This window comes from Odontesthes bonariensis, chromosome 16 (genome assembly GCF_027942865.1).
Source record: "Odontesthes bonariensis isolate fOdoBon6 chromosome 16, fOdoBon6.hap1, whole genome shotgun sequence".
NCBI classification, from domain to species: domain Eukaryota; kingdom Metazoa; phylum Chordata; class Actinopteri; order Atheriniformes; family Atherinopsidae; genus Odontesthes; species Odontesthes bonariensis.
Window position 1 is genome coordinate 32,717,251 of NC_134521.1, and position 14,273 is coordinate 32,731,523.

Consider the following 14,273-nt stretch of genomic DNA (forward strand, 5'->3'; position numbering starts at 1 on the left):
TACACTGGTCTCATTTGTCTCCAGCGCTCTGCTCTCCTTTCTTCCTTCATGAAATGAAAAACTCTCTGTGAGCTTTTCCAGCCTCGATATTAGATGGCTGATGTGATTGTCCATGATTAATATCACCATCATGCAGACCATAAACACAGTGGCCTCCCCACTCTCCATATTAGCTTCTTGGTGGTGTTTTTTCTACTCTCCTTACTTTTACCGTTTTGTTTTGTGTTTGAATGTAGCGCTAAACGGCTAACGGCTAACACGTCACTGAAGCAGACGGCTGTGCGCGGCGCATCAGTCCCTATCAGGTCCCGACTCATGTGCGAATGCAGACTGAAACAGTTCCGCAGGGGAAGGATAGTTATCAGAACGAAATTCGAGGAGGGTAGTTCTGATAGCTACTTTCTTAGAACGGTCTGTCCGAAAGCGGCTAGTGAGTCAAAAAAAAGAGTACCCAAAATCCTGGCTACAACTGTGTGAACTGCCGCTCTGCAGCCTCGGAGCAGTAGGCGGCGTTCTGTGCGAGGGCTGGTCGTGTTGCAGACGCTTATGGTGGGTCGCTCTGTACTTCGGAGTCCACTCCAATCGCGACTGCAACATATTACAGAGTTCGGAGAGGTCCTGGCTACGGAAGGAGGGAGAATGAACTATCCATCCAGACACCCTGCCAACAGTGCCGTCTTCCTCGTCGGACATCAGGTCGACTGTAGCGGACATCCAGAGTTCCTCCTCGGCCGCTTCTAGCACACTCTGTCTCGCGTCCAACAGCTGTAAAAAACAAATAAATAAAGGCAATCAGCACTGTGCTATGCACACAACACATCTATCAATGCATCTGAAAAATAGTCAACAAAAAAGTCTTACCCTCTTTTTCTCGACCTACTCCGAGCTGAAATCTTCGCAGCTTCCGCCTGCTCTGAAAGTCCTGGCTGGTTATATCGGAAACTCAGGCGTATGCTTTCAAAGTACGTCTTACAGGCCACTGGAAAAAAATTAAATGAGGGTGGTATTAATGAAAATCAAACGTAAGTCACAGTAACATCAAGCAAGGAAGGAGAACCAGTAAAAAAAAAAAAGAAGTTACTTACACACAATTTCGTCATTATCAGCATCGTGTAAATCTGGACAAAGAGGTGACAGCCTCGTTGTGAGGAGAGTTTAGCCTGTGAAAACAAATTATACAGTTAAGATCGGTATCTATTAACGTGTCCATTTCCTTATACAGAAGAATGAAAGCATATCATTTCAATCTTACCCTTGCTCCGGATCGCAGCGCCTAGCATTGGTCTCCCAGTTGTGAAGTCGGCGTACGGCTTCCAGTAAATTACAAGACAAAAAATACACTTTAATAAAGAAACTTACACTGCTTCTGTTGTTCTTTTGCAAGGCTACTAGGCTACTTTTAGCTTGGGCTACCAACAAAGGCGTGGTTTTATAGTACGTTTAGCTTAGCTAGCAGTCATCAAACATATTCTTACCGCAATCTTAGGATTGTGCACCCGTCTTCTTTTCTTGGAGTTAGCCTCTGGACAGCAACCTGGAGTTAACGGCACTGAACTGCTCGTTCATGCCAGTAGCAACCCGACTCAACCGACGAGACAGTCCGCTGATGGCACCCAACAGTTTCTTGTGGTCGGTCTGCGGACTAGCTGGAAGTTGGTCGCGTTCAACCAGAGGAGTTGAGGCGGGAGAGCTAAATGCGAGACGCCGTCCAGCCATTGTAGCAAAAATCCTTACTAGCGTGTAGACAAGGCAGCACAACCACAGGAACTGGAGATGAAGGTCTGAGAGCTAGCTAGGTACGATAATGTTTGTGTATATGCTAGTCGTGCAAGTAGCCGTGGCCATGACCTCTCACGTGATGAGGAGTAGAAGGCTCGTCGGGCTCCTCCAATCACATGCGAGGTTATTGCTATACGGAAGGACTCACGAGACAAGCTCGCCCTGGCTCGCGTCTAAACGGCGTGCCTGTGAAACTCTTGTTTGTTGAAAGATGGAAGTCCCAAGACGGAAGGAAAGACCTCGGCACTTCTGTGAACATTGCAACTATGAACTCTCTCATTCACAGTATTATGACCACAGAAGGCGCTATTTCAAAAATGGAGTTTGGGAGAGAAAATCCAAAAGCATTCATTAATATTGTGGATGTTAATACATCCACTGTGCATTTAAAGCTATGGTAGGTAATCCTAGAGAGCTAGCAAGAGAGCTAGCAAGATTCGAAAGTGTCCCCTCCTCTAAGCTCCACCCCCCCCCTCCCCATTCCGTCAGTGCTTCATCCAAAGCCGGTAGAACCGCGTGCGCACATGGAGCAGGGAGCCGCAGAGGGGGGCGTAGGCAGAAAGCAGAGGCATCTGATTGGTTTTTTGTAGGCAGCTTTTTCTCAGTCCTGCAGCTGCCACAGAGGTCTGATTATTTTCGTCCCTTTTTCTAAATACATCTTGTATAGATTTCTCTCAGGATAGACGGACCATTTCACCCAGTATTACAAAATGTGTTTCTGAACAGGATTACCAACCATGTCTTTAAGTAAGACCAAAGAAAAGGTCACTGTAGTCATGCCACTATGCACAGTGGTTGAGCTCTAGGATGACAGGGACAACAAGAAAGCAGACATTCCCAGCTGCACTCCCCCTCCAGGCAATTGCATTCCCATCCATAGTGTCTTATTCTTATTGTTCTGTATTTTTTATTCTTTTTTATGTTATTGTTGAGTGTTGTACTTTGAGTGCAAAGATTAACCAGAGTCAAATTCCTTGTTTGTTTACGCCAACCTGGCCAAAAAAGCTAATTCTGATTCTGATTTTGTGTATCTTTTTTTACATAACATTTGCCATTGCTAATGACATACACAGTAGTTAATCTAGCATGCTTTCATTAAATAAATCAATTCAAGCTAAAATGTAAGAGTCTATAATTAGGCTATACTTAGCCTGATCTATTTGTACCAGAGATTTTACCTTTTAGAAAAATCTCACCTGGGATATAACTCCCCCTGCAACCCTGATTTGCATTTGTATAGCCTCCCCTAGAATTAGGAGCAGGGGGGTCATAGGAGGATGACTGCCAAGCCAGGCCCACGTCAATTTCCGGCAAATTCACGGCAGTTTTCTGCATTGCCTGCAAATTGCCGTAAACAGCCGTAAACCTGAAATTTCACGACAATCTACAGTGCCGCATACTGACGAAAATCCCACTTTTCATGCAGTGCTTGCCTTGGCTTCTTACTGTGACAGATGGGTGAGGATCTGGCAATGAGCATGAAAAAACCGGGAGTGGAGGGTGATTGGTGAGTGAGTGCAGCTGATGACAATGGATAGGTAAAGTGAATGAAACTAATGACCTGAACATGGGGACTGAGGAAAAAACAATGGCAAAACATGGCAAGACTTAACTAAACATGAACTTTAAAACTAAGACGTGACATGACCTAAAACATGATAAAACACAGAACTAAAAACATGGGGAAAACCCCATGAACGTGACAATTAAGACCACAGCATGTTTTACATACAATCACTGCACAACGTCTGCGATTAAAAGGTTTTCACTCTTTCTCATCACCAAATATCTTATTGCAGCATTTCCCTCAATGTGTTATTGAACAAGTATAATAATTTTGTCCAGTTTTATTTTCTCAGTCTAATTTCAGGTGTTGTATCCAGGGTTTACATCACTATCATCATGTGACGAGCTGGGACGTTTCTAAGCAACAGCTGAGCTGGTAATAGGAGGATGCAGCAGCCGACGGCTGCAGATGAAAAAAATAAAAGTGCTGCTCTGTCCTCTGCTCTGGGGTGGAGGGGGGTTTACGTTTCAGCTCGGCAGAGAACAGAAGGCTGATTCATCCTTCATGACAATCCTCAGGAAACAGAGGGTCCAAACATGATGAAATGGACTGATTGTGAAATCTAAAAATGTTTTCAAATCTTCTGATCTTGTAACTTGACTGACTTCTTTGGACATATTTCCCAACTTTATCTTAAAATTGCCTCGATCTGTACATCTTGCACCTGGGTTTAGGGCTAGAGCTAGGGCTAGGGTTAGGGCTAGTGTTAGGGCTCGGGTTAGGGATAGGGTTAACCTTTTTTTAACCTTTCAGAGGGTAGGGTAACACTAACCTAGGGGTAGGGTAGGGTTAGTTCTAGATGAGGGCTCATCAAATGTAACCTACTGTGTGCCGTTGCAGCTGTTAACAGTCTCTATTTGTAACATGACAGATATGTGCAGTCAATCATGGATAACAAGACTTCCGTCATAGACATCCTGATCGTGGAGGGCTTTGAGGTCACCCCTCAGTCTTCTGTCCCTGCCTTCGTCCTCCTCCTCCTCGCCTACATCTTCATCATGGTGTCCAACATCAGTCTTGTGGTGGTCATCTTTAGGACCAGCCGCTTCCACCAGCCCATGTATCTGCTCTTCTGTAACATGTGTTTAAATGATGTTTTTGGGGCAACAATAATCATACCTCAGATACTCAGAGATCTGTTCAGATCAGGCTCAGAGCGCTACGTTCACTACATTAACTGCGTAGTTCAGGCCTTCTGTGTTAACCTCTATGGAAGCACTTCCCACACTGTGCTTATGATCATGGCTTTCGACCGCTATGTGGCCATCTGCAACCCGCTGAGATACAGCAGCATCATGACCAACAGGATGGTGGTGAAGTTGTCGCTGGCCGCCTGGGGAACCACGTTTGCTGCGGTGATGGTCCTCCTGAGCCTCACTGTCCGCCTGTCGCGCTGCAGGAGAGTCATCGCCAACCTGTACTGCGACAACGCCTCCTTGTTCAAGCTTTCCTGCGAGAGCGTTCTCATCAACCAAATCTACGGCCTGGGCTACACGGTGGTGCTGCTGGGCTCGTCCATCTGCAGCATCGCGCTCACCTACCTGAAGATCGCTGCCTTGTGTCTGCGCAGTAAAAACAAGGCTCTCACCAGCAAAGCGCTGCAGACCTGCGCCACCCACCTGACCGTGTACGTCATCCTGCTGGTGTTGGCCTTCATCATCATCGCCCTGCACCGCTTCCCCCGGCTGACAGAGTACAGAAACGTGGTCTCGGTGGTGGGTGAAGTGGCTCTGCCGGCGCTCAATGCTACAATCTACGGGCTGCAAATGAAAGAAATTAGGCAGAGAATCGTGGCTTTGTGTCAGAGGAGAGGAAAACTCTGCACAGCGGGGGCTGGTGAGTGAGAAAAATGTAAATATTTGTATATAAAAATACTATGGAGACAGCCTTTTAATATCCTTTTTATTTCTTTATCCTCTGAAGACACCGTGAATGAAAGAAATTGTAAAAGTTAAACCTTCAGCTTTGTTTCTCAGCATTAATTTTGCCTAAATGTTCATTAATCTCTGAAAAAGAATCACTGTGTGAAACATCTTATGGAGTCTGATGGATGAATCTTTTCATCCTTCTTTATTCATGTGAAAAAAAACATATTCCTGTAATAATCATATTATAACCAACATTCATTGTTTTCTTGCATTCAGAACTCAGTGTTGACGCCTTTCTTATCACACGCTGTTTGTCTGTAACTTCTTTAAAAGTCTGTCTAACAGTACTTCTGGGAGTATTAAAAATGTCATAAAAATAATTTCTGAATCCATCCCATTTTTTTTTGCTAACTATTGAGGGTGGAGGCTGTCCCAGCTGCCATGGTACAAGAAGCGGATTACACCAGGGACAGCCAACACAGAGACAAACAGCCAAAAATATCAGCCATGACATGATAAAGAAGCTCATTCTTACTTTTGGGAACTTTAGCATCTTTTCCTTTTCACATGATTCCATTCTGTGTGTGAACATGTGTTACTCTTATTAAGCTGCAGCTTTGTAGGAGACAACAAACTATATTTATCTTTTTTAAACGCTGCGTCTGTGCCTTGAGTGAAGCCACTGTTGTGCTTTTTTCTTTGTTTCAACAAATTGGGTTTTGTAGATTATTTAGTTTGAGCTAAACTTAATCACGATTAATCGCATTTGTACGCAAAATCCATAAATGAATTCAAAAGTAGTGTACAGCTTTTAGCATATAGTTTTATTTTAAATGTGTTTCCATATGAATGAAAGTGCCATAACATTTGTTGTGCAAACACACTTTTAACATCAGCATCTTTATGTGGTTTTTATGTAGAAGTTAACTTTGAAATGAAAATGGCTGAGTAAAAATTCCGTACCCTTCTCCGTGTTTGGTGGATCCGCCCATTACTTTCTTTTCCGGTTCCACAGCAGACAGCAACAGACTTTTAAAAAATAAAAGCCTGTGAGCAACAGACTCATGTTGGCACCAGAGTAAAAGGCCCTAAAAGGTTTTAGATTTTCAGTAAATTTGTAAAAATGCTTCTAAAATCAACATTCTTTACCTCAAAGTTACTTTTATAGATTTTACATCAAAGCTGAAGGGTGGACAAAGACAGTGTTGTGTCCATTGTCTTTGTCCACCCTTCTTGAATAAAGCCTCAGGAGATGGATAGGTGTTGCTGGGCGCAGTTATCAGTGGTTGCCATGCAATGGTTACCATGTTAGCGCGTGAGGCTGCTGCTGACAGCAATCGATGGTCCAAATAAAAGTCTTCGCTGTTTAACTTAGAAATATAACTACTTTGTTAGGTTTAGGAAAATCCTCACGGTTAGGACTAAAAGACATTCTTTTACAAACTGGACCTTTGTTGACACCATGTTGGCACCAGAGTAAAAGGCCCTTGGTACTTTACAGATTTTAGTTTTGGATTTTCAGTAAATTTGTAAAAATTGCTTCTAAAATCAACATTCTTTACCTCAAATGTACTTTTATAGATTTTACATCAAAGCTGAAAGGACAAAGACAATGTTGTGTCCACTGTCTTTGTCCACCCTTCATGTCACGTTCTTGGATAAAGCCTCATGAGATGGATAAGTGTTGGGCGCAGTTATCAGTGGTTGCCATGAAACGGTTGCCATGTGAGCACGTGACGCTGCTGCTGGCAGCAATCGATGGTCCAAATAAAAGTCTCCGCTGTATAACTTAGAAATATAACTACTTTGTTAGGTTTAGGAAAATCATCACAGTTAGGACTAAAAGACATTCTTTTACCAACTGGACCATCACCTTTGTTGACACCATGTTGGCACCAGAGTAAAAGGCCCTCGGTGCTTTACAGATTTTAGTTTTGGATTTTCAGTAAATTTGTAAAAATGCTTCTAAAATCAACATTCTTTACCTCAAATGTACTTTTATATATTTTACATCAAAGCTGAAAGGACAAAGACAATGTTGTGTCCACTGTCTTTGTCCACCCATGAATAAAGACTCAGGAGATGGATAAGTGTTGTTGGGCGCAGTTATCAGTGGTTGCCATGCAACGGTTGCCATGTGAGCACGTGACGCTGCTGCTGGCAGCAATCGATGGTCCAAATAAAAGTCTCCGCTGTTTAACTTGTGGTTTGGGATTGGAGGTTGTTTGTGTCACAGAGTGTGAAGCTGACAGACGCGCAGCAGCTGCCTCACTCTTCACTTCTGCTGTTAGGATAGAGAAATGCTCTGCGTATTGTTGTCATATGAAGGTTTCTCTACCCAAACCCATAGATTCAGTTGTGTTTGCTGTGTGGATGCTTCAGTGTCTCCCTTCACTTTAATAGCAGGGTAATGACTGGATTCATGCTGGGGTCACTTAAAGCAGCACCGGGATTCCTCTGAGGTGGGATCGTTGAGGCCTTTCAAAGAGGTTTTTCTCTTTTTTAGTTGAATTTTAAAAGTACAGGGTGTTGTGTGCAGGGGACATTAATGTCAGTGAAAGCTGTTTAAATCTCAGAAATGTATTTTTCTTTTGTAATTTGAGTAAATAAACCTTAATAGAGACTTAATATCTGATGAACAACAGCCCAGAACTGAATCATATCTGTAAACAAACTGTTTTAAGTCAGTGGGAGTCTGGTCAGAGCAGTTCTGAGCCGTACATCCGGCCTCTTAGTCACATGACAGATAAAATATGGTCAACTGGACATTTAGTGCGGACACCCTGATCCTGGAGGCTCTGAAGGTGACCCCTCAGTCCTCCCTCCCCGCCTTCGTCTTCCTCCTTCTCATCTACATCTTCATCATTGTGTCCAACATCGGCCTGGTGGTGGTGATCTTAAACAGCCGGAGTCTGCACCAGCCCATGTATCTGCTCTTCTGCAACATGAGTATTAATGATGTTTTTGGGGCCACGATAATCGTGCCTCACGTCCTCAGAGATCTGCTGGAATCAAACTCGGAGCGCTACATTCATTACGTGGCCTGTGCCATTCAGGCCTTCTGCGTCCACCTGCATGCGAGCGTCTCCCACACGGTGCTCATGATCATGGCTTTCGACCGCTACATGGCCATCTGCAACCCGTTGCGGTACGCCGTCATCATGACGCCCAAGACGGTGATGAGCCTGTCGTGGGCGGCGTGGGGGTCGGCCGGCGGGCTGGTGCTGGTCCTGGTGGGCCTCAGTGTGCGCTTGTCGCGCTGCAGGCTGGTCGTGTTCAACCTGTTCTGCGACAACGCGTCGCTGTTCGGCCTCTCCTGTGAGAGCGTCCTGGTGAACAACGTCTACGGCCTGGCCTACACGGTGCTGCTGCTGGGCTCCTCCATGTGCAGCGTCGCCCTCACCTACCTGAAGATCGCCGTGGTGTGTCTGGGCAGCAGGAACAAGGCTCTGAACAGCAAGGCGCTGCAGACCTGCACCACCCACATGACGGTGTACCTCATCCTGCTGGTGTCCGGCTTCATCATCGTTATCCTGCATCGCTTCCCTCAACTGTCCCACCACAGGAAGGTGGCGGCGGTCTTAGGCCACGTTGCACTGCCTGCCCTCAATGCAGTTATCTACGGGCTGCAAATGAAGGAGGTCAGACAGAAGATCGCAGCCGCTTTCCTCAACAATAAAGTCGCCTTAATGAATGTGAAATGACACACATGATGGAGGAGGACAGAGGATGTAGTCAGTTTACGTTTATCTGCAGGATTGTGCAGACGAATACAGTTTGTCTTTAACTCTGTGGTAAATGAATTAGGCTTAACATGTGAAAAAAGTCTTCTTTGTTGCTGTTTGATTGCAATCACTTGACAAGGAGAATTAAAATCTCAGTCATATGTTATGTTTAGAAACTCACAGGACACAATTCTAGAGGAAAAACAGTCTGAGAAATACTGATTTCCCTCTGAAATATCCAAGAGTTTACTACGTTTCCCATCAAGCAACCAAATATTATTTTGTCATTTGAGCCTGTGAGCCTCAATTTTTGGCTAAAGTTGTGAGTCTGAAGGCCGATCTGCAGGAACTCTCATCATTGCAGAATAAAGAATGAATATAAATAAAGTTATTGAAGAAAGATGGTTTTCTCTGTGCATTGGTATAATGTGTTTAACTATAATCAACACAGTTTGTTAGTCAAGTCTTATTAAAATCAGCTTCCTCGATGTGAATAGGTCATAAATGTGTTCAAAAGCTCTGAATGTAAATTAAATATAAAACAAAAAAGGTCAAAATTGTTATGAAACATTTACACTTTGAGTATGAAGTTGGTGTTTTCACTAAAATAAATGGGGCTGGGCAACGATTAAAATGTTTAATCTAATTAATCACATGATTTCCCCGATTAATTACATTTGTACGCAAAATCCAAAAATGAATCCAAAAGTAGTGTATAGCTTTTAGCATTTAGTTTTATTTCAAATGTGCTGCCATATGAATGAAAGTTCCATAACATTTGTTGTGCAAACACACTTTTAACATCAGCATCTTTATGTAGTTTTTATGTAGAAGCCTATGCAGAGCAACAGACTTTTACAATAATAAAATAAATAATAAAACCTGCGCTAATGCGCGACAAAATATTTATCGGCATTAAATAATTAACGAGTTAACACGATAATAATGAGTTAACTCGCTCAGCCCTTTAAAATAGTAACTCAAAAGTACAGCAAACATATGGAAATAATGTCCAGGAATCATCAGAGCTTACTGACAGCACTTTGAAATGAAAACAGGAGTTTTGTTTTTGAAAGATCTTTGTATTGTGTACATGGAAACTCATTTTCATGTGTTCAAACTGAAGTTAATGTTAATGACTTTTGGAAGTGATGAACTCTGAGCACTTCACAGCCGTCATCAGTCTCAGTCATCTCCACGAAAGGCCAAGATTTAGAAAAATGAACAAAAGAAAAAGAAACAAAACTTCAGAGCTGAGCCAGAAGTGAAGGGATACACATTGTCACAGCCCGGCTCTAAGGCTGCAGCAAAGATGGGAGACAGACGAGAGTTTTTCATTTCTAAAATAACTTTTATTCACAAAATTATCTAAACTAAGGAAACGTGGAAGTCAGTTGTCAATAGTTTATGCATGTATGAGTGTGTGGATGTGTAAGCGATCGAAAACAGAACAAAACAACAGCCGCCCCGTAACCGGGTCTAACCAAGTCAATCCAAGAGGGGGGGCTTTTAAAACAGAAGCCCCAGGTGTGAATCAATCAGCACTCTGCCTTACTCCCTGCAAAAGGAAAGAAACAACAAAAAAGACAGGGGCAACTAGTGGAGCGGAGGGGTCGTCACAATATACAGAAGATGTGAGACCAATGGAGTATTTGAAACCTAACATCTAAACTAACTGAGAAACAACTTGTGACCCAGTGTTCTAATGTTCTCAACCAGAATGAGGTCATTTAGGGGGGGATACATCCTACATATCTTTACCTCTTCTATTTCTACCCCCTACCCGAACCAGGGGTTGTATCCCCACCCCGCTGTGACTGGTGTGCAGTTGGTGAGAGGCTGAGGTAGCTGGTGGTTGTGGAAAAACAAAAAAGATGGTTGTTGTGGTGTGAGGAGCTGTGATGGCTGGCATTAGGGGAGTGACTCTGGGACGCCAGTGATCATTGTCTAGCCTCCTGGAGGTGTCGTGGGCCCAACCTGATGACCCCAATGACATGTTGGTCAGCACTGCTCACTGATCTATATTATAGGGAATTATTCACTGAGTCTGGTCCACTTTTTCTTGAGCAAGAGTTTCTTGTGTTTACATTGAAATGAGCCTCCATGGCCCTTTTCCAAGGCCAAGAGACAAAGTACCATCTGAAAGTCTGCTTGAAGACTTGAATGCAGGGAATGAAGGAGCAGTAGGGGGCAGAACCCCTCATGGGGACAAAGGTTGGAGGCCAAGATTAAGGCAACACAGAGAGGTTAGGCCACTATCAGAGCTTCAGAAAGGTGCAATGAAGACCTGACCACAGCAATCTCCCAGAACAGGAACCAGTGACCATCACCAGTGACCTCTTCTTCCTGAGGAGAAGTTTTGCATGAACCCAGTCATCCTTACCAACTTTTATAGGTGCACCTGTGGGAGAGAAATGTCATGACATGGCCTAATTACACCGTGTGCCTTGTTGTTCGGTCCATATGAATATTGTTTAAGGTTAGAATGAGCTTGTTTACGATAATGGCGAAAGCCAGGCGCCTTAGAGAGATTGGGCTTGAGCCACGTACGCATTGGATGATACGGAACGGTATAAAGGCTTGGCACAAACTGAGGTCAAAGGGAATTTCCGGACATTCTGAAATGCACATGTCTCTGTGACGGTTTGTTCAATAAAATTCCCCATGAGAGGGTGACTGCGCGGTTCCGACTCATTTTTCTCCACAACACACCATAGAAAGCATCCTGACTGGTAGCATCTCAGTGTGGTTCAGGAGCTGCACAGCCATGGACCGTAAGGCCCTACGCAGTGCGGTCCGATCTGCTGAGTGCATCATTGGTAGGAAACTCCCAACCCTTCATCTACCACACAAGATGTCTTCGTAGAGCTGGCAGGATCCTAAAAGACTGCCATCACCCATCCTTCAGACTGTTCACAATGCTGCCTTCTGGTAGGCGGTACAGAAGCATCCGGTCTGGATGGAGAACAGTTTCTATCCTGAGGCCATCAGGCTTCTAAATGGACTATAAAGCACTCACATCCCTTTCACACTCGACTCTTTACACATGCCTATCTCCACGGCTGTTAGCACTGCAACATGCAATATTGCACAATATTGTATTTTTATTTTATCTTGTGTTTCTAGGTTAGTATAGGTCTTAGATTAGCATAGGCTATCATGTGTATCATATGTTCAGTATAGCTCTAGTAATTAGTGTAAAACGTGTATTTTGTAGTATCCATATTGCCTATTTATTGTTATTGTTAGAGTACTTATGTCATGTCATGTTACGGCATGTTATGTCTTGTTATGGTAGTTGCTATACGGTGTCCTGTCCTAAGAATTTCAGTGCCCAGTCCGACTCTGTTGCTCTGTGCATCTGACAATAAAAGACTTGAGATTTGAAGCTCAGAACAAGAATGTGCACGTTATCGACGGCATGAACACTTTGCAGAGGTCTCGTCTTTGTGACTGAGCTCCAAGCTTCTTCTCCTTTAAACCTGCTTTAGTTGAGCTATCCTGTGTTACAGAAATCCGAGAAAAATACCGGTGACTAACGTAAGCACTGGCACGTTTGTGGTTCACACTTATTTCTTCAGTGTTTTTAGGACTTCATTTGAACGGATCAAAAATCCACATTGAAAATCAAATGAAAACTTCAGTGTTTACGGTTTGTTGGTCTGTGTTTGCTGACGTAACATCCCCAGAGCAGCAGAAGCTCATCAGTTACATTATAAAACATGTCAGCCACCCTCTGCAGTGTGAGGAGGAGGTTTGTGTTACCAGAAGTGAGTATGAGACACTCACAGGCTGCAGACTGTGTTGGTTTCAGCTGTCATTGCCCTGGAAATATTCTCTGTTTTCTCTCTCTTTCTGCTCACAGGCTTTGTTTCTGCTCATGTGCTTGTGTCTGGCTCCCAGTTTATCTTAATGAGCTGTTGAATGTTTCCTCTGTGTTCTCTGTTGTGGGAAAGGCTGAATCATTTAAATGTCTGGTTAAAACAGTATTTTTTTTACACGACTTTATTTTTAAAGACTTGATTTTATGGGATGAACTCAACTGAACTGTTTTAATATGACCACGTGAGTTTGCTTGGTGGTGTGGAGGTGAGCACCGTCACCTCACGGCAGAGGGTTCCTGGTTTGAATCCCAGCTGGAGCCTTTCTGTGTGGAGTTTCCTCCCTGTGGGTCCTCTCTGGGTGTCCACTGTCAGCTTGATAGATAATCTGAATTAACTCCGTCCTCTCGTCCAGTGACAGCTGGAATAGGATCCTGAACTGGATTAAGCTGGAATAGAAAATGGATGGATGGAATCTTTTGTGCTTATTTGACCTGAGCCGGTCCTCCCTCTTGGTTTCAGGTGTTAAGATTGCTGCACAGCATGAAACACTTTAACCTTTTTTCACGTGCTTCTTCCACAATGATGGTGGAAGGATGGTACCGGCTTTAATTCTTTTTCTTCTTTTTCAGAGGTGGGTAGAGCAGCCAAAAATTGTACTCAAGTAAAAGTACTGTTACTTCAGAATAATATGACTCAAGTAAAAGTAAAAAGTAGGCATCTAAATAATTCCTTGAGTAAGAGTAAAAAAGTGCTTGGTGAAAAAACTACTCAAGTACTGAGTAACTGTTGAGTAACGTCTGATTTATTTTTTAACACAAGCATTCAATCAGACAGACAAAAATACTAAATAATCATCTTTAGGCAAATTAGAGTTCATACAATTGATAAAATAAATGAAAATGAATTAATTATATACAAAATAGCTTAAATTAAAATAATCCAGGTAAATTCAAAAACTTCAATAAAAAATAAAAGAGACTTAGGAAATGTTTAAAACATATGTAACCCATATGTAACCTAAAAAACAAACATTCACCTATCCATGGGGGAAAAAAACGAATTTAGGAAACTTACCGCTACATGTTTCCTCAAGTTAGATGTTGAGTTTCTGCTGAAATGTGCGTTTGTTTTGGTTGACACAGAAGACACATAATGTAGCTGCTGTTTGGCACTCTTTGTAAGGTAAACATGCTTTCAGTATGACGCCTCGTCTGTGTCTTCATTTCCCACTGTTGATTCTGACATTTTCATTTTTCTCATCTGTTTCTTTGTTTGTTAAAGCTAACCCGTCCCGCCGCTGAGATTGAGTATGGTCACGTGACCAGACTGCACGGCTGCGTTTGATTGGTGAAACACAGTCAGGTGGTAGAGCCTTTGGCGGAAGTCTCTCTCTCTGTCAGAATAAAACATTAAAATGAGGCGTTCGCGAGGGGATAAAAATAATGAGGCGTAGAACACCAAAGAGGTAAGAAGAAAAGTAACCAGCTCATTGTAGCCTAATGTAGCGGAG

General features: G+C 43.2%; 2 protein-coding genes across 2 annotated transcripts; both read left to right on the top strand.

Moving 5' to 3' along the window:
* Positions 1–4,233: 4,233 nt before the first annotated feature.
* LOC142401379 (olfactory receptor 2F1-like) lies at positions 4,234–5,190 on the top strand. Its single transcript, XM_075486778.1, has one exon. It carries the CDS (start codon positions 4,234–4,236, stop codon positions 5,188–5,190), a length of 957 nt encoding a protein of 318 aa, XP_075342893.1.
* A 2,777-nt stretch (positions 5,191–7,967) lies between these two features.
* On the top strand, positions 7,968–12,863 carry LOC142401381 (olfactory receptor 9Q1-like). Its single transcript, XM_075486779.1, has 3 exons — positions 7,968–8,908; positions 9,584–9,618; positions 12,805–12,863. Exons 1-3 carry the CDS (start codon positions 7,968–7,970, stop codon positions 12,861–12,863), a joined length of 1,035 nt encoding a protein of 344 aa, XP_075342894.1.
* Positions 12,864–14,273: the final 1,410 nt, after the last annotated feature.

Excerpts from the sequence above, each read along its gene's own strand:
- LOC142401379 (XM_075486778.1), top strand. The coding sequence starts at position 4,234 with ATGGATAACAAGACTTCCGTCATAGACATCCTGATCGTGGAGGGCTTT.
- LOC142401381 (XM_075486779.1), top strand. The coding sequence starts at position 7,968 with ATGGTCAACTGGACATTTAGTGCGGACACCCTGATCCTGGAGGCTCTG. Across the intron at positions 8,909-9,583 it reads AATAAAGTCGCCTTAATGAA|AATTAATCACATGATTTCCC; the intron begins TGTGAAATGACA and ends AATGTTTAATCT. Across the intron at positions 9,619-12,804 it reads TTCCCCGATTAATTACATTT|GCTTTGTTTCTGCTCATGTG; the intron begins GTACGCAAAATC and ends TTCTGCTCACAG.